General features: G+C 56.7%; 1 protein-coding gene across 1 annotated transcript in view; it reads right to left on the bottom strand.

Moving 5' to 3' along the window:
• IGF2R (insulin like growth factor 2 receptor) overlaps nucleotides 1-24888 on the bottom strand; it is a 101460-nt gene that overhangs the window by 6287 nt on the left and 70285 nt on the right. Inside the window, exons 25-44 of the mRNA XM_043456983.1 lie at nucleotides 24632-24807; nucleotides 24292-24379; nucleotides 23606-23821; nucleotides 22736-22866; nucleotides 22393-22490; nucleotides 18973-19109; nucleotides 17683-17873; nucleotides 16474-16600; nucleotides 15193-15312; nucleotides 14673-14929; nucleotides 14170-14388; nucleotides 11809-11958; nucleotides 9172-9333; nucleotides 7820-8027; nucleotides 7389-7535; nucleotides 6054-6288; nucleotides 5007-5143; nucleotides 2637-2751; nucleotides 1644-1790; nucleotides 1090-1277 (exon numbers count right to left, since the gene is read on the bottom strand). Coding sequence (XP_043312918.1) covers nucleotides 1090-1277; nucleotides 1644-1790; nucleotides 2637-2751; nucleotides 5007-5143; nucleotides 6054-6288; nucleotides 7389-7535; nucleotides 7820-8027; nucleotides 9172-9333; nucleotides 11809-11958; nucleotides 14170-14388; nucleotides 14673-14929; nucleotides 15193-15312; nucleotides 16474-16600; nucleotides 17683-17873; nucleotides 18973-19109; nucleotides 22393-22490; nucleotides 22736-22866; nucleotides 23606-23821; nucleotides 24292-24379; nucleotides 24632-24807 — 3249 coding nt within the window. The remainder of the gene's footprint in view (nucleotides 1-1089; nucleotides 1278-1643; nucleotides 1791-2636; nucleotides 2752-5006; nucleotides 5144-6053; nucleotides 6289-7388; nucleotides 7536-7819; nucleotides 8028-9171; nucleotides 9334-11808; nucleotides 11959-14169; nucleotides 14389-14672; nucleotides 14930-15192; nucleotides 15313-16473; nucleotides 16601-17682; nucleotides 17874-18972; nucleotides 19110-22392; nucleotides 22491-22735; nucleotides 22867-23605; nucleotides 23822-24291; nucleotides 24380-24631; nucleotides 24808-24888) is intronic.

Raw genomic sequence — 24888 nt, 5'->3', positions numbered from 1 at the left:
ATACAGTCAATAATTATGTCGCTTCTTTGCATGGTGACAGATGACAACCAGACCTAGCATGGTGGTGATTTTGAAATTCACGGAAATGTTGAAAACGCTATGTCATATAACTGGAACTAACACAGTATGCAGGTCAATTCTGTCTCAGAAACAAACCAACAAACTCACAGAAAAAGAGATAAGATTTGCAGTTACCAGGGGTGTGATACTCAGGATGCCACACACCACAGGCTAAATGTAACGAATCCTGCTGTAGTTAAAAGAATAAATCCTAAGAGTTCTCACTACAAGGAAAAAATATTTTTTTTTCTACTTTGATTTTGTACCTATAGGACATGATGGACATTCACCAAGTTTACTGTGACAGTCGTTTCACGATGTTTTTAAGTCAGATCATTATTCTGTACACCTTAAACTTATACTGTGTTAGTCGTTCAGTCGTGTCCAGCTCTTTGAGACCCCATGGACTGTAGCCCCCCAGCCTCCTCTGTCCATGGAATTCTCCAGGCAAGAACAGTGGAGTGAGTTGCCATTCCCTTCTCCAGGGGATCTTCCCAACCCAGGTCGCCTGCATTACAGGCAGATTCTTTACCATCTGAGCTATGGCTCTACGTCAATTATACCTCAACAAAAAGGAAGGAAAAAAAGAAACACCGGATAAAGCTGCATCCCTGTAGCGGAAGGCCTTCCTCCACACCCACTGCAGACGCATGGGCCAGGTCTCTCTCTTTTCATCCTTTTAACAAATGCAAAATCTCTTACCCTCCCCTAGTAACATCTGAAGTTCCAAAATAAAGACGCATTGTGATGAAAACCAAACCAAAGGTAATTCCAGCCGTGGTCCTCCACGCCCACCTCACCACCTCTGGTTTAGACCAGGCCTTGCACATCTGTTGAGGATGTAAACCTTCCCGACAGTGAACCGCTGGGAGCACGACACAAGCTGCTCAGTTCTCAAGACACAGGATCGGACCTGGGGCTATCGTGTTAAAACCCATCTGACGTTTTAACCGAGAGGAGTGTGTGCTCGTGAAAAGGTTAATGTTCCTCCGAGGAAGCTAAACGTGGCGCACGGGTGGGGAGAATTACCTTGAATGTAGTATCTGGTTTGGTCGGAGGTTCCGACTTTGCGACTGAAGTGCTGGTCGTTGGCCTTCCTCTGACAGATGCTGGCCCCCGAGCAGGCGGGGTTGCTGGAGCCCGTGATGGACGAGAGCTGGATCTCATACACGTACTTGTCCCCGTTGGTCCTCATGTCCCCGGAGGCACTGAATCGTCTGAGGAGACAGAAAAGGGCTCAGGGACAGCCCTGGATCCCGGGGCCCACCTAGTGACGCTGCTAAGAAACTTAAAAAAACACTAGTAAACCCAGAAGGTTCCTCATCAAAAATCGTTCCAAAAGGTTCCAGCTCTGACCCCTGAGCTTATCACAAATGGCAAGAAGAGGAGCAACATTATTTTTACCCTCAAGAGACCTCACCATCTTTGGGGTTCGACTGGACAGCTCAGCAATGCCTGCCCTCTGAGTGAGACGTGACAATGTAACTGGAAACAGTAACTAAAACACGCAGACACACAGACCTCTTCATCTCGCAGCCCTCAGCCCGGCAGAGACGAGGGGATTACGGGGCGGCCCCACTTACTTGAAGTAAATGTCCCCGAGGCTGAAGCTCTGGCCGTTGGCGGGGTTGGTGATGGTCCCGTTCACCATCTGCACCTCCTGAGGCTTCACGGCACAGGCCCCCCGCGAGTCCCAGCTGAAGTGGTAGGTGCAGCTGTCGGCGTCAAACCTGCAGGGGCACACGGACCGCGGTCACGGCCGCCCTTCCGCCCGCCTGCTGGGGCCCCGGGAGCCCCCCCACCGCCCAGCCCTCCCTGCCTCCAGCCAGGAACCAGACGCTCCGGGCTAGGAGGGCGACTTCATCTCCCTTCCCCTCAACACCATCCGGCTCAACCACGTGAAAAAAAAAAAAGCAAAAAAAAAAGCAGGCAAGCATTTCAACACATAATTTTTTTATATTTAGACACTGGGCAACATCTAACAGCTGGGAAGATCTACTCCCAGATTTCTGAAAGCCTGCTTTACAAGCATTGATTTCGACCCTTTGACAGTGCCTGGGTCTCGCCTTTCCCAAGCCCTGCTTCTAGAAGGCATTGGGTCTGTTCACCAACCACAGCTCACATGCTCCCTCTGCTGGCCAAACGCCCTCCCAGCACCAGACTCAGAGACTCCCAGCAAAATAACAGGGCACTCCTGGTGGTGCCAACCACCTGCCGGGGGTCCCAGACCGGCCGCCTGAACAGCTGGCCTTGGGCGGCACTCATCAGCGAAGCCTCTTTTAGTTACACTGCGACCTTGAAGACGGAGCCCAGTGAAATCCCACTTTATGCAACTGCTTTATCAGTCTCGTGCACGGGTCCCAGCCTCCATCCAGGACTCCTCCCTTGCGGAGTGGCCCTGGCCCCACCAGGCCAGGGGTCTCAAGGGCCGGTCCCCCCCTCGCTATTGTGACAACCCCAGTATCCTTTCTGCAGCACGCACACTACGCTGCCAAGCAGAAACCGCGGGGAGGAGCTCTGACGGGGGCCCGGCCCACCCAGCGCCCAGCTCCACCGGGGGGCCCCCGCAGCCTCACCTCGTGAACGAAGGCCGCCCCACCGTCTTGGCGCAGGTCAGCTCAATGACAGCTGACGCTGTCTTATTGTCCCCACAGCGGTAGCCTTTAGAGTAAGTTACGATGACTCTGTCATCTGAAACACAGACCGTTGAACTGACGTTATCTCTAGGGCATCCTAGGAGCTTCCAGGTCAGAAGTGGCTCTGGAGACTCATCGCCCTGGCGGTCAGCACCACCCAGCCTGGTGACTCACGCCCGGCCCGTGTCACTACCTGCCTGGCCGGAGGAGACCGGGGTCACACCTCAGCCCCTAACTGTGATCACTCTCTTGTGTGCTAGGGAAACCCCAGGGCGTGCAGCTCAGGGCTGAGTGGGGAGCCCCCCGCACGCTGTGTGTGCAGGCCTGGACTGCAGGTCGTGGCGGCAGCCCGCGGTCCCCAGCTCCCTGCAACCTCTGTGCCAGCCCGGCGCTTCCTCCACGTGCCCCACGAGCCGCCCGGGAAGAATAGGGCAGGGGCGAGACCTCCACCCCACAGAGAGACGGCCCACACAGAACTGCCCTGGTCTGCTCGGTCTCCCAGCTCGACACGGAGCTCTGCCTGCTTCTGAGGAGGACACGGTCGAGGAACCAGCAGAGCCCTAGTCCGCAGGGGCCAAGGGAAGCAGGGACACGCGTTCAGCGGCCCCGCTCCCAGGGGCCAGAGGGTCTGAGAGCTGCCCTGGGGATGCCCGAGCTCAGCCCCGCTCAGCGGATGGATGGTGGCTCCAGGGGCCAGGACACAGCGGTCCTCAGGCCCGGCGCTCAGGGCAGGGCAGTCCTCGGGCCTGGCGCGCACACACCCGACCCACATCCTTAGAGGCAGCGGGGCCGGGACGGGCAGGACCAGCTGCCAGGTGACCTCCAGGGACGGCCAAGGCACAGGGGCCACTCAGGGGTTGCTGAGGGGTGAGACCCAGGCTCCCGACCCCAGGCGCGGTCAAAGCCACTCTGGGTGAATTTGTTATAAATAACTGGGCTTCTCTGGAAAATTCTGGAAGGTTCACAGCTTCAAAGAGAAACTCTTAAACTTGTGGAATATGGAAACAACAGGTGGAGGTCTTGACGCACTGCCCCCCCCTGCAGATGAGACAGGCAGCACTCTCGGCCTTCCAGGCCTCAGGCACTCAACCTGGGAAGTGGACTAAGATGCTGACCCAGAGAACTGCTGAAGGTTACACGTGTGCACACACATATATGACACACACACGTAAGAAGCATGGTTCTTGAGGACTGCTGGTTCCTATGATAAGAGTCCATCTCTTCATCCCATAAGGGGATGTGTCCTAAGTGAACGTGGGGTCACGGTGACCGGCCTTAGACGGTTGTCCTATTGGGGCCTGAGACCTAAGATCCCACCTGGTGTGTCAGAGAACAGGAGGTCTCACTATTCTTTTCAGGAGACTTCAGCCTCCTAGTCTTTGCACTCGGCTGTGGGAAACCACGGGAAGACCCAAGTTCGACGTACACACGACGATGAGGCACGGAACAGAGCCACCCTCAGCCCCCGGCTGCCCTTCGTAGCAGCAACAACTGAGATCTCCAAGGTCACGGGCTGGGAGGGCTGGACACTTCTGCTGGGGCCTGGGTGGGGCGTCACTTCACCCCCACTTCCAACCTGCAGAGTCAGGCTTTTTCTCTGGGTGACAGTGGTCCTCCAGAATTCCTTTCTCCATTTCAACAGCTCGAGTGGATTAAGTCTCCCTGTGCTTTCATCAGGACAGCTTGGGGACCCCCACGGGGACACCACCCTCCCCACAGATGAACAGGCACAGCGATGATTTTCTTTCTTGTCCCTCCCACCACCCCTGACTATCCCTAAACTAAGAAAACCCGACCTTCTCCCTTCGCAAGACGAAAGAGTCTCACTCAACAACCAACTGCAAGAGGAATTTTCCATCAGAACCATTAGTAGAGAGCTTCATTTCGTGATGTCAAATTACTAAGACATTTACGAGGCTGTACCTGGATGGTCCTGACCGGGTTTTCGTGTCTGTCGTCCGGCTCCTCCCGAATAAACCCGTGCACGGAGACTCAGGCACTCGGCCCACAGGTGGAGCAGGGACTCAGGGGCGCCCTGGACATCCCGCCCTGCTTCCTGAGCACAAGAACCTTCCCAAGACCACCCAGCCCTTCCCAAGACAGACCGGACCTGCCGCCTCAGAGGACACGAGGCGGTGCTTATTCTAATGCTTCAGGGGGCGCCAGGCTGCCTGAGAAACGGTTACTGAGAACACCAGGCCTGCAGGTTCCGACGGAGGCCAGTGCTGACCCTCCAGTCCCAGGAGGACACCCTCACATTCCCAACTCAGACACGACACGTGCGACCGCAGGACAGGACCCGGGCCTTACCTACAACTTCCAGCTTCTGCGTGTGAACGAGCCCAAGGACCTGCACCTCGCCAGAGGCGCTCTTTTTGCACACGCTGGCTCTCTCCGAGCAGTCCTGGGGTCCCTTGTATATTTTCTGACACAGGTTGATGTAGTACCTGCAAAATGACACGGCAGGAGGCGAGGTCAGTGTCTGTCCTGACACGCTTGGGGGCATCTCTTCCCACTCTTTCAGAAGAGGCCACCGTCCGAGCGTCCCCCAGCACCTCTGGACACAGCCCTGACCTGGGTCTCTGGGTAAACAAAGGCCAGAGAGCGGGTGGACGCTGAACACGCACGCGTGCCCACTGGGCCCACGGGGCGAGTCCCGAGACTCGGGCGGCTGAGAGTAAGGACAGGCAGCGCTCAAACCCTGGGGAGGCGTCCCATGTCCTCAGGTTACCGAGGCCTCCAGGTCTATGCTCCCCACTGCGGGGAGGACAGATGCGCGCCTGGATCTACGCGTGGAGCAGTCGGGCCAGCACGGCCGAGGTACTCAGGGCGGCAAAGCGGGGCGAGTTAACACCTCCACCAACCCAACACAGCGGGGTGGTTTAGTCAAAGCTGTGTCCGACTGTTGCGACCCTGTGGACTATAGCCTGCCAGGCTCCTCTGTCCATGGATTTCCCAGGCAAGAATACCGGAGTGGATTGCCATTTCCTTCTCCCGGGGACCTTCCTGATCCAGGGATGGAGCCTGGGTCACCCGCACTGCAGGCAGATTCTTTACCGACTGAGCCACCGGGGAAGCCAACACGGATGGCATCCCAGACAAGAACCAAACCGCGCCTGATTCCATCAGGCCCGCAGCTGGTCACCAGCTGCTTTGGGATCTGAAGGCTGGCTTTAGCTGCCTCTGCTTCCAAACCACATGGCACGCACCAGGCCTCCCCGAGCAGAGGCCCGAGGCTGTCGCACCTTCAGCCCCGGAGCTTGCAGCGCTGCGTGTTCGCCCTGTCGGGACGCCGGGCCTGCGACGGACACGGCCGGCTCGGGGGCTCAGGGGGTCGGGGTCGGGGGGAGGACTCACGAGGCTCCGTCGTGGACGAAGGACCAGGAGCCCGTGAGGGAAGAGAGCAGCCGCAGGTCGTAGGTCCGGTGCTTCTGGACGAACTTGCACTCCATCTTCTTCGGGGGGCAGACCACCTTTGTCTTCCACTCGAAGGTCACCTCGCACCCGCGCACCTCGCTGAAGACCTGGGGCCGCCCCACGTCAGCGTCCTCGTCACACTTGAAGATGATGGAGGACGTCCGGTGGCTGGTGGCTGGGGCAGCACGCGAGGCGAGTGTCAGGCCCCCCCGGCCCGGCCGGGGTCCCCCCTCCACGGCACCAGCACCGAGGGGTTCTATCCATCCTGGCCGCTCCCCACTTCCTGCTGTTTCATTCCCATCTCAACCCTAAAATCCGGACCAAGTTCCCCTTCCGCACTTAGCCACCCCACAGCGACAGTACAATTCCTTGCGAACAGGTATCACCTGATTAAAGCACGAATGCTAACGCTAAAAACAGTAATGATAAGCATCCTATAATAACCTAAAAACGTGTCATCTAACCTACCAGGAAAAAGACCCTGTCGTAATAAGCCACCAAAGAAGCCTACGTTAGTCCCTTGTAGACTTAATGTTTCTTGTGTGTGTGTGTGTGTTACTTGCTCAGTTGTGTCCAACTCTTTGTGACCCCCCGGACTGTAGCCCACCAGGCTCCTCTGTCCGTGGGATTCTCCAGGCAAGAACACTGGAGTGGGTTGCTGCTCCCTTCTCCAGGGGCTCTTTCCGACCCAGGGATTGAACCAGGGTCTGCTGCATTGCAGGCCGCTTCTTTCCTGTCTGAGCCACCAGGGAAGCCCTAATTCCTTAACATGTATCATTTTGTTCCGTGGCTACTTACAAGAACTAAAAACTTCTCATGCACTCGTCCCATCACCTTCCTTGAGGACCCACATCTGTCTGCGCCCCGTGTGTTACTAGGACTCTCGTGTGTCCGTTCTCCATGCGGCGGCAGGGGCACTGAGACCCCCCTCCGCCCCTGCCCGGCACAGCCCGCTGCAGAGCCGACGGTCAGCACAGCAGGCCCTGCAGACCTGGGACAGCAGCAATTCTAACGCGCGTGGACGTGAGCCACCAGCGCTGAAAACACTGGCATGTGGACGTGAGCCCCTGGAGCTGGGGAGGGGGAGAGCTGACCACCCCACAACTATCTGTCACCTGGCCCCATAGAGCAATTAAGGACGACTTTTCTTTACGGAAAATAGCCCTGACGAGAAAACACCATAAGCAACAGAAGTGCTGCCGTTAACGTGGACGGTCCAGGAAGACCTGAGCATGAAGCCAGGCCTCCAGCGGGGGCCGCGGCGTGCCCACTCACAGTGCTTGCAGAAGCCCCACTCGTGGTCTCTGTCGTAGTTGGCGGTGGTCGCGCACCAGAGCCTGGCCCTGCTCTCCACGACACACTCCTCATAGCTCTTCCCGTTGAACAAGAAGGGGAACACACATGGGTCGCCATCCTCAGTTTCTGGGAAGGAGAAATCGGAGTGACCCCGATTATTCTCACCCCATCGGCTATGCCCGGCCACAGGCGGTCACCTTGAAGGATTCCCCATGGAAAGCCCCCACTAAACTGACTGACGGTTCGTGGGCCCGAGCGCTCACACCCAAGGCTGGCAGAATGGACCGTTCCGTGTGCTGGGGCTCACGGCACCTGGAACGTCATTGCTCACTTCCCTCCTGCTGCCGTGTCAAATTCCGTGTCTAATTCCGTGTCTACCGGGAACAGACACTCCACCCGCGAAGACTTACCTGGAGGGCAAGTGTCTCCGTTGGCGTAACTCAGAATGACGGCTTCGTCCTGATGCCTGTAGTCTAGCTTCATGGATGCCAGCCGCCCAAAAGATGCCCCCTTAGTCCCAGACAGCAGGCAGACAGCGCCGTCCTTGCAGCCTCCTTCGTCCAGGCCCGCGGCCGAGGTGCACACCCCCACACTGTAGGTGTGCGGGCCTCGGGTCACCTGCAGAGACACCGCCCCATGCTGTGACTGGGTCTCCGGGGGGGACAAGGCCAGCGCTGGGGGGGGGCAGGAGCAGGAAGGCGGAGCTCTGTCCACGGGCCATGCAGGCGCCTGAGAGCTCACCCTCCTTGCCCCCCCTGCAGAGCGCAATGCCCTGGCCACTCCTGGGCACGCCCCTCCTCACCGGGACCATGCCTCCTGGTGTAGCACTGCAGACCACGCTTCCACAGGCCTCTGGCTGCCCGCCCCCTACCCTCAGCCACGTCTCCTGCCGGTAACCCCGGAGTGCTGAGGACTCGGGACTGAGCAGAGTAGCCACGACCTAACTGAACACAGTTCTTCCTGGCCGCCCCGCCGCAGCAGGCTCTAAGCTGCTGCACACCCATCCTGGGGGCCTGCGCCCAGGCAAGGTCTCTTGTTCTGGGAGCCAGACGGCTGACACCTGGGCGTACGGCTCGGAGCTCACTGCTCCCCGGCTGCCACACGCCAGGAGGCGCTGGCATCTTGCAGGCGTGGTCCACAGCCATGTGCCTCTGTAACATCTACAACGCAGGGACGCCTTGGTCCACAGCCGTGTGCCTCTGGAACGTCTATGTCACAGGAATGTGCGCCCCAGCCCCTGAGGCATAACGCACAGCCCCCCAACATTCAGGATGGGGCGAGACCAGCCCCTGACACCCAAATGTGTCTCAGGTCAGGGCTGGGGGGTGGTCTCTGGGCGGCAGGCAGCGGCAGAGCCACGTGGGCTCTGCCGGCCCCGCCCCATCGGGCATGTGGTCACTCACACGGCCCTGAGTGGCCTCCTGCTCTCCGTTGTATGACAGGGAAGAGGCCCCGTGACCCTCCTCACTGAATAACTGAATCCTTGCCAAGCCCACGAGAAAGACTTACTCTGAACCGTGGGGCACAGCTCAGGCACGAGCCGTGACTGGTTGGCATGCTGTCCAGCGCCACTGGCAGGCCAAGCCCGCGCCCAGGACAGAGTGAGGACCACCCCCATCCGTCCCCCGGACCCCCACAGTGCCTGAGGGACCGCAGACTCTCCAACGCTCATGGAGGCCATGTCATAACACACAGAGGAGCCCGAGAGCGAAGCCAGGCGGTAGGGGCCCCCGAGGTCACGGGCTCCGGGGCGCGGCGATACCTTGAAGGTGCTCTTGGAGAGGCTGGACAGGTTGAAGCTGTAGTAGAGCTGCTCGTCCCTGAGGGAGCAGCCCTCTGTCCTCACTTCGTCGGGACAGACCAGCGGGGTCTCCCACTCGAACACAAAGTCACAGTCGCTGGTCCTCAGCAGTTTTGGTGTCCCCTGTTGCGGGGGGGGCGGGGGGCGGGGCAGGTGTGAAATTCACGTGGATTAACAAGCACAGCAACCTCCCTGCTCCCCCCACAGGGCTGGGGACCCCAGCTCCAGGCACTGTGGGCTCAGAGATGCTCCCAAACCACCAGGGGTCCCGGGTGACCCACGGCAGGCTTCTCTTCAAGAGCAGGGAGCCACCGTCCTCGCCAGAGGCAAGCAAGCAGCAGCCCCACCAGGCAGGCCTGCCTGCACCCAACTCCCCTCCGCCCCCCAGACCTCTGTGTCCCTACACTTAGCATGCCAACACTCCAGACTACCAGCTCAGACAAAAAGGGGGGGGGGCGGTCTTCAAACTGCAACAGGGAAGCCTGAGACATCGAAGAATCTCTGGCGGCAGAGGAGGGAGCAAGTGTTTCCTGTACATTCGAGGGGGCGTCCCCACCCACGTCTCTGGAGACTGAGGGGATGTTTATACTGAGGGCGAGACATGATCCAGCCGGACATTCCACAGGCCAAGTATCTAAATAAATATCCATCAACGTCCTTACTGCCTCCCCCCCCCCTTCAGCGGCAGCCGTAAAAACGGATGAGGAATTTCATTAATTGTTGCTGAGAATGTGTTTTTCTATTAATGTATGTGGAGGAAGTATTTCCACTGAAGATAAAAAAACACAGGGGAAGGAAAATTCATTAAAAGTCTCTCCGAACTGGACCGCACATGCAGCGTGAGATGCCCCGCTTTTGAGCCCCCACAAACACCCATCGCTCTCGGCACTCCACTGCTCTGAGACCCAGTGCGAGTCCAGAGGGGAGCTGTGGACACGCGTCTAGAGCCCCCCAGACACGCGGACGAACGTGCAGAGACAGAAGGGCCGGTGGATCACGGCAGCCCACACCTTGGTCATCCGGGACTCCCCTCCCATCCAGCAATGCGTGAACAGGGGCGACGTGTCGGTCCAGGAGCTGCGGGGTTTCCACACGGACGCCCAGGATGGCAGCCCTTGGTGTCTCCCCTTCTCTCAATTACTGGACCGTCCGTCCTGGGAAGGCGGCCGCGAGCCACTTCCTGCCACCGTCCACTCACCCACGGTGCCCATTCCCATCAACGGACATGTAAGCTTTCCAGAGTTTAGGAATTTCAGAAGCACACACATGGGGGAAGGGAGAGTTTAGGGAGTTTCTGATGGACACGTACGCAATGCTATATTTAAAATGGATAACCAAAAAAAGACCTGCTGTCTAGCATAGGGAACTCTGCTCAATGTTAAGTGGCCGCCTGGGTGGGAGGGGAGTCTGGGGGAGAATGGATGCCTGGCTGTGTCTGGCTGAGTCCCTCCGCTGTTCACCCGGAACTATCCCGACACCGTTAGTGGCTGTGCTGTTGCGTTGTTCAGTCACTAAGTCGTGGCCAACTCTCTGCGATTCGATGGACCGCAGCACGTCAGCCCTCCCTGTCCCTCACTCTCTCCCGGAGTTGGCCCAAATTCATGTCCATTGAGTCAGTGATGCCACCCGACCATCTCATCCTCAACTATACACCAATACAAAATAAAAAGGCAGCACAGAAGGGCTGAGACCCAGGCCGCCAGCACAGAGCTTTCCAGCGGAGCAGCAGTGGGGACCCCTGCCCCTGCAGGGCAATGTGACGTCAGGCAGCCCTCCCAGGTCATCACAAAACAGGGGCTGTGAGCCACTGGTTTATCTCCTGTTCCCAGAGGGAGGGCAAGAGAAAACTTATGCAAAACTCCTTACAACAAAACAGCGCTCTTTTTTAAAGGAAGCTGTTTAACTGCACATAAAAGAAAAATCAATGGCCTCCTTAAAAGTAAATGGTACAATATCATAGCTACTGATGCTTTTATCCCAAAGGTCTTCTTTCATTTGCTAATTTCCGAAATGTGAATTACGTCCTGAACGATTACAGCTGCCAAAATGTCTGACTTCCCAACAAGAATAAAATCAATAATGTTAAAATTTAAAACAAGAAAACCAAAGTTGCCATTTTAATATGATGGTAAGGAGGTAGCTCGGACAGTAAAGACTCTGCCTGCAATGCAGGAGACTCGGGTTCGATCCCTGGGTCAGGAAGATCCCCTAGAGAAGAGAATGGCTACCCACTCCAGTATTCTTGTCTGGAGACTCCCACGGACGGAGGAGCCTGGCGGGCTACAGTCCATGGGGTCGCAAAGAGTCAGACACGACTGAGTGACTAATGCTTTCTTTCACTTCCAGGCAAAGGTGAAGGCTACTTCTTTGCTCGAGCATTTCATGTTTTTAAATTACAACAAGCCTCCTTGTGCAAAATCTGCCCTGGTAGCTCAGGGAGGGCTACTTATTGCTGAACTGAGGGCCTGAAATGATTCCACACACCACACAGCGCAAGGTAGGCGCTGTAAGCACGGGCACAGTGCTTCGTGGGTCTCCGGCTCTGGCTGGCCGACCCGCACACCAGCTCCCACCTTGTACACACCAGTGCTCACTTACCATGCTCACGCCCCGCTTACAGTGAAACGCGATCAACGAGGTGTAGTTGAAATGCCGATCCGCCAAGCAAGGCGTGCTGCTTTCAAAGTTCAAGTAAACTTCGTTGGCTATGGGATTGAGGATCGGAGGTCCTGCCACGCGGCCAATATCCTGAACAAAGAGAAAGCAGACGATGTTTCAGGAAGGTAATCACTCGCCAGGTTAGAGGAATAAGGGCTGACAGAGAAGTTACAGAAATTGCACGTCCTCAGTTTTGAAGGCAAGCAGCACCTGAAGAAACCGTGTTACCAGCAGCTCGCCTGCAAAGTCCTGACAGTAAGGCACACAGAAAGAAACCTCACTTTGCAGGGCGACGCCCAGTGTGGGGACGGGTTACATGAGCAACAGTGGCTGAGCCCCTCCTCAGGGCTGGGTGTCCCCGGTGAAGAACCTGCCTGAGTGCAGGAGACCTGCGTTCGAGCCCTGGGTCGGGGAGATCCCCAGAGGAGGGCATGGCGCCCCACTCCAGTACTCTTACCTGGAGAATCCCATGGACAGAGAAGCCTGGTGGGCTACAGTCCATGGGGTGGCAGAGTCGGACACCACTGAGTGACTGACACTTAACTAAGGGACAGATTTATCACCAAGGGTCCATTTTCGAAGATTCGAGGCAACAGGAGTCTCAGGTCACACCCGGAAGGCTGCTCAGTCCCCTCACCTGCCAGCAGGAGGCAGGAACCCACACGGCTGCCCCGTCTCCTCAGCAGCGCCTGAGGCGTGTCCTCGGGGGGGGCGGGGGGAGGGGGGGACACGGGGCACACACTCACACACTCCCACCACCTCCTGCGGCTTCGCTCGGCCCCCGGCACACACCGGCTGCTCAGCCAAGGTTTTTGAGGAAATAGACACACAAATGAGAGAAATGTGATTGGCCAGGAATGGTGTGTATGTATGTGTGTGTGTGTGTGAGATGAGTGTGTGTATGAGATGAGTGCGCATGTGAGATGAGTGCATGTGTGAGACGACTGTGTGTGTGGTGTGTGTGAGACTGAGTACAATGTGTGTGTGCGATGAGTGTGTGTATGTGGTAAGTGTGTGTGAGATGAGCATGTATGTGAGATGAGTGCATATGTGAGATGAATGTGTGTGTGATAAGTGTGTGAGATGGGTGTGTGTGATGAGTGTGTGTGTTAAGTGTGTGAGAGATAAGTATGTGTCAGATGTGCATGTGTATGTGGTAAGTGTGTGAGAGATGAGTGTGTGTGAGAGAGGAGTGTGTGTGTGTGAGAGATGAGTGTGTGTGAGATAAGTGTGTGTGTGTGTGGTGTGTGTGAGAGATGAGTGTGTGTGTGTTTGAGATGAGTGTGTGTGTGTGGTGTGTGAGAGGTAAGGGTAAGAAATGAGTATATGTGTGGTGTGTGTGAGATGAGTGTGTGTGTGAGAGGTGACTGTGTGTGGTGTGTGTGGGATGAGTGTGTATGTGTGTGTTTAAGATGAGTGTGTGAGAGAGGAGTGTGTGAATGATGCCACACAACGTGCTCTGTTCATCATGCTGGGGCCACGCTGACACACCACCCTCTCTGGTCAGGGAACTTCCTCTCTTATTTTTAAATCTGGAAGAAGGGAGCCAGGCGGGAGAAGACAGCCCCGGCCGCTGCCAGGAAGGCTGACCGCAAGCACTTCCTGCCGACACCAACTGTCCAGGCCCTGCGCTTGTCACACGGCCACGCTCTGGTCAAGCTCACATCGCGGCCAACGTCCCCTGCCACGGCCCACGTCTCTCCCCACCCACACCACCGGTAACATCCATCCATGACGAGGACATCTAGTACCTCGGGACAGGACGCACTGTTAAACCAAGGGAGAAACAGACCGCTCCTGGGGTGCATTTCATTCCAAATAACACACGCTGAGAACTGGACAACACACGAACATCTCGTGAAGGCAATGTTTGCAGAGACCCAAGCCTACACTGGGAAATGCTAGCACAAACACCAAAGCTTTCAAGGCAGAATGCTTAGTTATTAGCCAACTGGCTTACGCCCTTAATTATAAACTCATTTACCAAAGAACCTGCTTGTATTTCACAAGCTTTTAATGACTCAAGACCTGCACTTCAGCAAAGACACCAAGCTCCGTCAACATCTTTGGAGACTAACCTATCTCCGCATGTGTGTTCACATTTTCTTCCATGACTTAGATCACAACGAGCGACAGCTCAATGTACAAACCCTCGTGTTCCTCTTCCCCTGGCGGACCCAGACTCACAGAGTACCCAGCTCACTTCCCCTGAAGACTCTCCACCGACAGCAAGACATGCGACGCGCAGGGGGCCGCTGAAACACCCTGCGGGACGGGCTCTGCCCTCAGGCCCATACTCACTATCGGGGGCCCGTCCACGGGGACTTTGCACACGGCGGCGCCGGCGGGGCAGGGCACTCCGTGCATGGGGTTGAGCGGCTGGCAGATGTTGATGTAGAAGTCGGGGCCGGTGTCAGAGCGGTCGTCCTCACTCTCGTCGTAGGCTTCGTAACCCCCGGTGCGGTGGATGAGTGGGGACAGGTCGATGAGGGAGCTGCCGTTCCTCACGGAGCACTCGGTCTATCAGATGGGAAACACACCTCTACGTTGGCATCTACAACACCTGAGCTCCTGACCACCGACCACGCGGTCACTGCAAGGGTTTAGGCTGAACGGTAAACGCGCTAAAAGTGGATCAACGCCCCGCCCCCCCCAATGTGCTTTGCTTTATTTAGCACCAGGCATTCTGATCCAAACATTATCGGGGCCTCAGGAGTGGAAGAGAAATGGGCGGGGGCACCCAGGGACCCACGGGAGGAGCGGACGCCCCCTGGGCTGGGCTGGCCGGGCCGCCCCGGACTCACCGTCTGCTCGCAGGCCAGAGGCGTGTGCCAGGAGAAGAAGAGCGTGCATGTGCGCTTGTCCAGGGAGATCAGCATGGGCCTGTTGGTGGGCCCCACCTCAGGCCTGCACACAAAGCTGAAGACGCTCTTGTAGCTCTGGCCGGTCTTGGAGGGGCAGGGGGAGCCGCCGTCATACACCAGCTGTAAGACCTGGTCCACGTAGGTCAGCCGCTTGCTCGCCTTGCCCACGCTGATCCGGGTCTGCCCGAAGCAGGCCCCTGTCCCCGGCACAGAGCCGGTGGGAAGGACACACAGTCAGGGACTCAAAGCACTCGCCTCCTGACAACAAACTTCCCGCAATCCACAGCTGGCACTGCTGGGGGTGCTGTGCAATTTCAGCAAATGCTACACGTCTAATACTTCACCCCATGGTTACAAATCACCCCCTCAGGGCCCCCACCCCGACCCCAAGAGGGTTGCTGCGGATGAAGGCATCTTATCTCTTCGCCGGAGGGGAGCGTGGAGGGCAGGCCACACTCACCCACGCCGGGGGCGCAGTTCTCGTTGTCCCCGCACACGCTGAGGAAGACCAGCCCCTTCTCACTGTAGGCAGCGGTGAAGCCGGCCCGGCCGCTCAGAGAGCTCAGGTCAAACAAGTGTCCTGCACAGGGTGCGGGGGGCACACAGTGACCCCTCACCTGTGTGCTCAGACACAGATCCCTCGGGCCATGTGGCCCCGGACTCCTCGTGATGAATCCGCCCCTTTCACCGGCTCAGCCCTGAGAACCTTCCTGACCCGCTAGAGAGTATTGGGGTGGGGGGGGGTGTCCTCCTGGGGCTGGGCCTCAGCAGCCTGTGATTCGGGGTGGGGGGAGGTTGGGGAGGCCCTGACGGCACTTCCGGCTGCAGCCTCCCAGGTCCCCAGCGCTGAGACCCAGCAGTTCCCTGGGTGCCCCCCCGCCCCCGACATTAACCCGGAAAGGGAACAGGAGGCCGACTCCGGCTCCGTGAGCCAAGAGCTAGGGACTGACGGCCCCAGAAACAGGGGCAGTGGGAGCACAGGTCTCAGGGGATGGGCTGTCGCCTCCACTGAAGGAGACTCCTGAGTCAACAGCAGCCTGCAGAACCGGCAGAAAACCCCAACGTGCACCCTCCGGACAGGACACTGCCTACTCCTCAACCTCACCCGGGGCCTCTCATCATGCGGGGGTGGGCGGGGCCCCTCACTGCTGGGGCAGGGCAGGGGGAGGCGGGCTGCCCCTCACTGCAGGGGCGGGGTGGGGGGAGACCAGTGGGGTCCCTCACTGCAGGGGCGGGGCGGGGGAGGCCAGGGGGGTCCCTCACTGTGGTGCGGGGCGGGGGGAGGCGGGGGCCCTCACTGCAGGGGGGCGGGGGAGGCGGGGTCCCTCACTGCAGGGGCAGGGCGGGGGAGACCAGTGGGGTCCCTCACTGCTGGGGCGGGCGGGGCGGGGGAGACCAGTGGGGTCTCTCACCTGCTGGGGACGGGGGGGGGAGGCGGGGTCCCTCACTGCAGGGGCGGGGTGGGGGGAGACCAGTGGGGTCCCTCACTGCAGGGGCAGGGCGGGGGGAGGCGGGGTCCCTCACTGCAGGGGCAGGGCGGGGGGAGACCAGTGGGGTCTCTCACTGCAGGGGCGGGGCGGGAGAGACCAGTGGGGTCTCTCACTGCAGGGGCGGGGCGGGGGAGACCAGTGGGGTCTCTCACTGCAGGGGCGGGGCGGGGGAGACCAGTGGGGTCCCTCACTGCAGGGGCAGGGCGGGGGGAGGCGGGGGCCCTCACTGCCGGGCGGGGCCCCTCACTCACCCGTGGCGGGGTTGGTGACCTGGCAGTCGTCATGCACGTTGCTCTGCACCGGGCAGGCGGCGGCTGTGGGCCAGGAGAAGGTGTACTCGCAGTCCTCCACCGCGCTGATGAACATGGGCCTGGAGTTCTAGAAACGAGCACAAAGACGGCTGCGGACGGGCCGCAGGGGGGACGTGGGGACAGCACCGACCCCCCGTCAACAGGAGCTCCCCTGCGCCGCCTGTGACTCGTCCGTCCCGGCGTCTTTGTGGGATGGGGGCAGGTTCAGAAAAGGCAAGGGGCCAGGGTCTGCTCCCAAGACACCCCCGGGGCCTGACACACACGGGAGGAGACGCAGCCTGAGATCCACGCGGGGGCCAGGGGCGTGTTCCTACAGTGAGACGGGGCGGGCGAAGGATGAGCAGAGGGCCACCATGAGTCATGAATGAGGAAACCCGCCGTCATGTTCTGCAAACTGGAACTGAAATCTGTTACAGTGGATAAAAGGGGAAGCGCCGCCAGGAGGACTAGCGATAGCTGGGAACTGACGGATCCCTGCACCGCTTGGACAAGGAGACTCCTCGCAGTTCAGACGCGCCTCATCCATGCAGCTCGGGCCAGACTGGGGCAGCAGGACCCTTCTCCCCAGATAACCCATCCCCGGGCACCCATGAGCAGAGACCCCAGAGGCCCCTCAGCTGTGCTGCTGAGGAAGCTCAAGAGCTGGCTTGGAACTGGGTCTGCCTGACCTGCCGTTTTTATCCCGGAAGATGAAGGGCAGGCTGGCAAACAGCAGTTCTCTCTCCAGCCTCCAGGGGGCTGAGTCAGACTTTGATAATGATGATGATGACGACTCAGTCACACAGTCGTATCTGACTCTTTGCAACCCCATGGACTGTAGCCCGCCAGGCTCCTCTGTCCATGTGATTCTCCGGGCGAGAATACTGGAGTGGGTAGCCATGCCCTCCTCCAGGGGACAGTCCCGGGACTGAACCTGCAGCTCCCACACTGCAGGCAGATACTCAGCCTCTAAGCCACCAGGGAAGCCCCTAACTCTGGAAGCTGAATTGCCAGGGCGGGCACCCGGGACCAGAAGCCCGAGGCCGCACTGCCTGTGCCCCGTTAGGCCGGGTCGCCCTGCGTGCTTCACCACGCACCCCAAAGAAGTGAGACGTCAGCCCTGCCGACTCAGGCAGGACCCGCTGGGGTGGGCACAGCGGGGTCACTCACCACGTGGCTCTCGCTGCACGTGAAGCGGATGGTGGTTGACTTCTTCCGAATCTGGTCTGGACACAAGTCGCCGTCGACGTACTTCAGGATGGTCAAGCCCTGGCTCCATTGAGGACTGTCCCGCACCCTGCCCAGGTTCACGGGCTTGGGGCCGCCCAGCAGACACACGGCCGCCTCCGGAGGGCACGGCTCTGCAGCACAAGCAGAGACGATGAAGAGCGACCGTCCGCCGCTTTCCAGACTAGGACTCACGAGGCACTAATGTCCGGCACGCGACACATTTGACTCTAACAATCACGCCAAAATACCAGTGATTCCCATCGTTTAAGTGAGATGCCGATGACGCCACGAGCTCTCGTGACATGAAACATTATTTTTTTGCAGATGGACTGGGCGGGTAGGCACAGAGTGTCAGGAGAATTCAAGGCAGGAAGGCCTCAATTTTTCTGACCCCCAAACAGGGTGAAGCTGAGAATACCCAGACTGAGCCCACGGGACATTGTAAATGACCTATGTTCATGTGCTATCTTTATTTCAGAAGTCACCAAGAACTGCGCCGACTTCCCAATCTTGGATATGTCTGAGCCACCTGCCCCGGGGAAAGAACAGGCCCCACTTCGTGGACTGAGTGTGGGGTCACCAGGCTGGCCAGCACACAAAGCAAAGGGAATGTGGCCACGTCCACATACCATGCAGTGGAGAAAATCACTAAAAAATACAAAAAAACAATAGCGCCCCCTTTGAGTTGAGCCAGACAAGATGTGAGTGGGGCTGCATAAAACCCCAAGGAGACAGAACAAGCTCCGTCTTCAGGATCCCAGCAGGCCGGGGGTGGCATCAGGGGTCTCTCCAGGTTGCTGCTCCTGGTTCCCTGCGTCCAACCAGCTCTCGCCTCATCACTGGCACCAAGGATCTGGGTGCATCGTACCAGGACCCCCACCTGCTTTATTCTCAGTAAATACAGAGGGTGTGCGCCCACATGGCCATTCCCTGCCTTCCAATCTCCTGTCCTGGCTGAGAACCACCTGCCACCATGATTACCTCCCCCAACCTCCGTCTCTTGACACTTGAAACAGGTCCAAATGCTCCCAGCATGCCTTCAGCACTGATTCACCCTGGACCCACCAGGGCCTGGTCATCAGGACCCTCAAATAATTCCTCCTTTCACTTCCTGGCTAATGTGTCCCGACTCCCATGTCAGAGAGTGACGTGCCTTCGAAGGATTCATCCTGACTCCCTCTCTCCCCCAACAAACTCTCTACGAGCCACAAGCCCCCGAGCCCCCCTCACCTGAGCCGGCCTGTGGGGACAGGGACTTGCACACGTTGATGAGATAGTGCTCGGTGGACCCCGTGCCCGTGATGGCCTCCCAGTTGTCGCTGTACCTCGACAGGGACGAGAGGTCGTAGGTGTTCCCATCCTGGTTTCTGAGGGGAAAGAAAAAGCACCAGGTGAGGTTCAGCCAGATTCTGACGCGGTCTCGAGTGCCCCGGCTGGAAAGACTCAGTGCACAAGCGGAGTGTACTCCTGACACCCAGGGGCACCAGACCCTACCAGAGACTGGACGTGACCCCTGGGGTCTCCCAGCTCCAGGCGGAATCAGCAATGACACAGCCTGAGCTCAGGAAACGCCAAGTCTTGGTGCAACGAAATTACAGATTCAACAACAACAACAAAAAAGTAAAGTGTAAGCGCTCGCCCTGCTCAGGGCGCTGAGGAGACAGGGGTACACGGACGGCTGAGACACGCAGCGCCCAGGGCATCCTGGCCCAGCCACCTGCTGTCCAAGCCGGAGGCCCCCAGCGGTCCCCCAAGTAAACTGGGCTGGTGCTGACCTCCTCGGGGGAAGGCTCACTTCTTGCAGGAACCCCAGGCAGGGCCAGGCACCGAGAGGCAGCGCTCCACCAGGCGCAGAGTCAAGGTGGAGACAGACAGTCTGCCCACCGGGCCCAAGTCAGGTGGAGACACAGGACGACCAGAGGCACCACTTCACCCGAGGAGACCAGAGTCAGCCATTCGTTCAAAGACGACATGCCATGGGGGGTGGTGGTGTGTTGATGGAAATGGATAAAAATCGCCCATCCTAAGAAGTCTGGAGAGGCCACAGGTAATTTTCTTTTTTTTAATGCACAATATAACAGACAGTAATCAATGTGCAGAGAAAAAATAAGGCAGGAAAGGGAATACGAAGTTTGGAAGGGGAAAGAGAAAGTGAGATTTTTAGACAGTGGCCAGAGAAGACCATCTCTGAATAAGCTCGGGATGATGCGGAAGGGCCCGCCCCACAGGGAACGGGCGGAGGGAGCAGTGGGAACCAGGGGCCGGGGGCACAGAACGCCAGGGTGTCCACAGGAAAACTCGGGGCCCCGTGTGGACGGACAGGGCAGACCAGAGCGTGGCACAGCGGGGGCTGAGGCTGGCATCACGGCGGGGGGTGTCCCAGCCCACCAGATGACTTCAGCTGGTAGCTCCAAACAACACGGGGCTTCATCGCATCACGGGGTCGTGACAAGATCAGCCTGGGCTGACTCACAATCTCCCAGGACCACTCTGGCCTACGGACATACCACTCTAAACACTCCTGATCTTGTCTAATACGACCTCCCAGCCCTGTGCAGGGCCAGTCCACCGCGGCCAGGGGATCACTGAGGACCGCTGCACCCACGCAGGGGGAAATGGGCACGGTCTAAACCAGGGTGGGTGCTGCCTCAGGAAGACAGAACTCTAGGTACTTTGAAAGCTGAGGGACCATTAATGGGATGAGAGTGAAAGGATGGGGCTGGCGTTAATATCGGCATCTGTGGGAGACACAGACATGTGCAGAAGCTGATCCTCGAGAACTTCATAGAATGGACCATCTGATAGAGATTTACTGTAAATGGTTACAGACCTAAAAGAAGAAACTGAAACTAAAAGAAGGGGGTGGAGTGGAGGGAAGAAATGATGAAATGGAGGAAGAAATGAGAAAGAGTACCAAACGGAACTCCGTTGTGAAAACTACAGTCGTGAAAATTAAAAAGACAACAAACAGAAGAGCAAATTGAATCAGCTGATAAGAGAACCAGTTAATTGGAAATAGATCTAAGGAAACAAAATGCTGTACAGAAACAGATAAAAAAGACATTTAAAATATACGGTGCATACAATAGGCAAAGTGTAAGATATGATTAATAAAGGGCCCAGAACAAAAGACACAGAATAGGTTAGAGGCAACCTTCAAAAATACAGTCACTGAAAATATTCCTTACTGAATAACAGGCATACATCTTCAGTTTTAAAAAGCACCACCTTTCAAGCAACATAAATAACAAAGCCATGTGTAAGCAAAACAGACTGAGGCCATAGAACAAACCCACGGGAACATATACAGAAAAAGCAGGTTATCCACCTAGGAATGAAACTAAGACTGCAAGGCCAGGTTCTCCAACAGCAACCCTAGATGGATCACCTCCCAAGGGCTGGTGCACACACACAGAAGGATTCACCTGGACTTCTGTACCAAGTGAGTGGTGATAAAACTGAGCCTTTTCACATGAAGGCCAAGATCACCTCCACACACTCCCTGCTGGTACAGGACCGCCAGGCAGTGTTACGGTGTGGCTTGGACCCCAGGACCAGCTCCAACAGCCTGAGGAGCCAGCTTCGGAAGACGCGCTGGTTCCTTCCTAATCCCAAGTGGGACATCCTGGCGCAAAGTGCTTACCCCAACAGAGACCAGAAGCAAGCAATCTGCAAACCAGCGCGCTGTGTAGCGTTATACTAAACAGAGTACTTAGAGAATGAAAATCAGGTCAAAAGGAAAGGGTACAGTGCAAAAAGGAAGAGTAAGCCACAGAAACAGAGAGATTTCTTTTCCTTTCCAAAGGAAAAAATTTATACAGTCAAACAACCAATGAGTATTTTTTAAAACCACAACTTACAACTTATGTGAGAAGGAAAAAAATAAGTCAGAGTAAAACACTAGACCACAATCCTGTGGAGTCTGGGAGAGTGTGTTTGGCGCTAAAACAGTCTACATTATTTCAAGGTTGGAGGGGTGAGCAGAGCTATGGGGCAACTTTAGCTTCCTGTTAAATCAAAAACACACGTGTAAGGCAACCGTTAAAAGAAAATGGATTATAATTCAGGGAAAGCATGATAAGATTTTTTAAAAAGAAAACAAAAATTAGAATTCGTATCCTCAGAGATAACTAGAAGGACTTAAGTGAAATTTAAAATATAACTTTCCAAAGGATAATTTTTTTAAAGTTCAGAAAATATTCCAGAATGGAGTAAAAACTCACAGAAGATGAGCAATAAACTTTTTCACCAAACGTGCATGGTTCTTGTCGGAAATGGGACAAGGCCTTCAAAACTGAAGGAAAACTAATTTGACTCTGTTGTAATCCTCATTGCAGCTAATCAGATCTGACAGCATGTCAGTGGCATTTTCAGACAATGCATGGGTTCTCTGCTACCCAATCTCTCCAGAGTACAGAAGGATATACTCCAACAAAACAAACAAAAAGAATACAAAACAAAGGACCTAAAACCCAAGAAGCAACAGACCTAACGAAGCCAAGAGTGATCCGAGAGTTTAATATGCAGGAACTAAAGCCTAGAGTGCTCACCTAATCTAATTCCCTATCCCCACTGGCCCCTAACTATTAAAGCAAAATATTACTGTGTAAACCTGACTGCCCCCCGAGAGTCAACGCCCCATCGACTTACTTGAACGAACACTCGGTCAGGTCGAAGGGAGGGCAGGCATACTGCGTGCGCCACTCAAACAAGTAGGAGCAATCGGAAGTCTCCTGGAGAAACACGGGCTGCAAGGGCAGAGACGAGCAAGTTAAACGGGAAACCCTGGGTGGCTGGTGCTTTGAGGATGCACAGAGGAAGGGACAGACCTGCTCGTTAAGCTCGAGACAAAACTGATTGAGGTTTTGAACACCGTGTCTGTAAATCACACGCGTGAACTAGGTTTAACCAGGAGGTTGCACGAGACGTTAAGAGCAGGCTCGCTTTATGAAAGACGAAGCCAGGGTGAGGTCCCCACCCTGCACACACTCACCGCCTGCGTGCTGCGGTCGCAGTAGAAAAAGATGGTGGTGGAACGCTGGTACACCTTGTGGCAGCTGTCGCCCCCCGTGTAGTTCATCTTCAGCACCCCGTTCTCGTAGGTCAGCTTCTGGGTAAAGAGACCTGCCGGAGAAGTAGCCGGGGAAACGGGGATGGGCTCAGGAAGCCCCCGGCTGGTCAGCACAGACGCGGCCCATCACAGGCCCTGAACAAACCCCGATAAGACCGAGCACGCCTGGCCCACCGGCTCCTTGAACCAGGCCTCCTCTCGCCCCAGGCCGTGACCTTCAGACCAACAGACACACAGACCACAGACCGACAGGTCGATGACACGCAGACACTCCTCGACCTGATGAGCTCAGAGGATGCTGGTTCCGCGGGGAGGCCCATGGACTCACCCTGTCAGCTACTTCATGATTTTTAAAAAATTCATAAATGCATCACTACCTGCCCAGCTGCTGAGAGCGCGTGAGGACCGACAGCCTGCCCTACCAGCTTCACGGCCCAGCCCTGCACCAGACACACGCCCTTTGTCTCTGTTCCACAAAGTACCACCCCAGAGCACCCACCAGCAGTCCAGTGGGGCCCAAAGCTGGGATAAAAAAGAAGGAATATGAATTGAGGACTAGTGTTGCTAAAAAAGAATGAAATAAACTCTTTTTAACGACATGCGTGTGTCCTGGGTGGTTTCACAAAAACCAAGTGAAACCAGAGACATTGCTAACACAGTTTTACCAGGACACGGCAGACGTACTTCTTTTTCAAGAAAGATACTGTCTCTCGATCTTAAAACACAAGATATATCATCTTAAATATGGAATTCCATTCTTTTGCAAGAAGAGAAGGAAGAAAACCACAATACCTGCCACTTTTTTAAATCCCTCGGGTCCCCGCTTTTCCTGGCATGATGAGATGACCTTGGACTTGTCACTGGTCGGGCAGATGCCGGACGACAGCTCTCCGCAGACCCGGAAGTAGTAGGTGTATTCGCCGGCCCGAACGACGGTGTCGTTCAGACCAAGAGGTATCAGGTTATACAGGTTGCCGTGCCTCGGGTCTCTAACCTCGCAGTAGTCTCCTTCAAGAACATGAGAGGGGAAGGGCAATGACCCATACACACACACACGCGCGCACGCACACACACCCACACCTTCAGGCAAGAATTCTGCAACCTTTAATCAGCTAGGTACTGTCTTAGACCTTACACACCATTTCCACCTTCTCTCCTTCTGGCTTGTATGCCTAAGACAAACCGCTCACAGTCTTCTAGAAAAGCTTAGGTCACCGGACGAATGAAGATCCACTTAAAACCAAACCTCCCGTTCATGCTCCGAAGTGTGAGACTCCAACAGCCCATCAACCCGGCAGGGGAGGAGAATGTCGTGGGTGAAGGGAGTGGAGTGGAAAACGCAAGGACAAGACGCTATCCACCCACTAATCAATACACAGGCGTCTCGAGAGAGCGCGCAAGGCTTCACATCGAAGATGCTATCAGAGCAGGCCCTACATCACACTTCCACAACGTGGGTGAGCGGGGCCAGGTCTTACCTTCCGCGCGCACAACGGGACAGGCTTCCACGGTTCTCCAGAGAAACACGAACTCACAGTCATTCTGGAGCTGGAAGGTCGGGGAGCCCTGCAACCGAAACCAGGGCTCAGTGCATGCACGTCCACTTAAGAAGGGAGTCAAACGGTAGCAGAATGGACACCCAGCTCTTCACCTCCACGAGAGAAGCACATGGACAGCCCTTAGGGAACACACCGGACCAGGACACTCTGGTCTGACCCCATCAACAGCCTAAAACCCCCAAACACTCTGGCAAGTTTGGCATCAGACACGGGACCTGGAGGCCGGGGGAGGCGGAAAGGAGGCTGCAAGGACACGCACCGTCGTGTGGGCACACTCGAGGTTTATCCTGGTGGAGAAACGCTGGTTCTTGCACTTGTCCCCGTTGACGTAGACGAGGGTCAGGGACCCGTTGGCGCCCACCTGAGGACTGATCTGCACGCTGCCCAGGTTCCAGCTGTTCTCTTCTGTCACCAGGCAGGACCCCACGGCAGCGCCTGCAAGGGCCGGGAGACAGCGTTGAAGGTGGCAGGGAGGGGAGGAAGGTAGGGCGAACGTGAGTCCGGGGCTTGGCACGC

The sequence above is a fragment of the Cervus canadensis genome, chromosome 33 (genome assembly GCF_019320065.1).
Source record: "Cervus canadensis isolate Bull #8, Minnesota chromosome 33, ASM1932006v1, whole genome shotgun sequence".
NCBI lineage: Eukaryota > Metazoa > Chordata > Mammalia > Artiodactyla > Cervidae > Cervus > Cervus canadensis.
The sequence above is the reverse complement of the archived record's forward strand: the minus strand, read 5'-3'. Positions and strand labels throughout refer to the sequence as shown.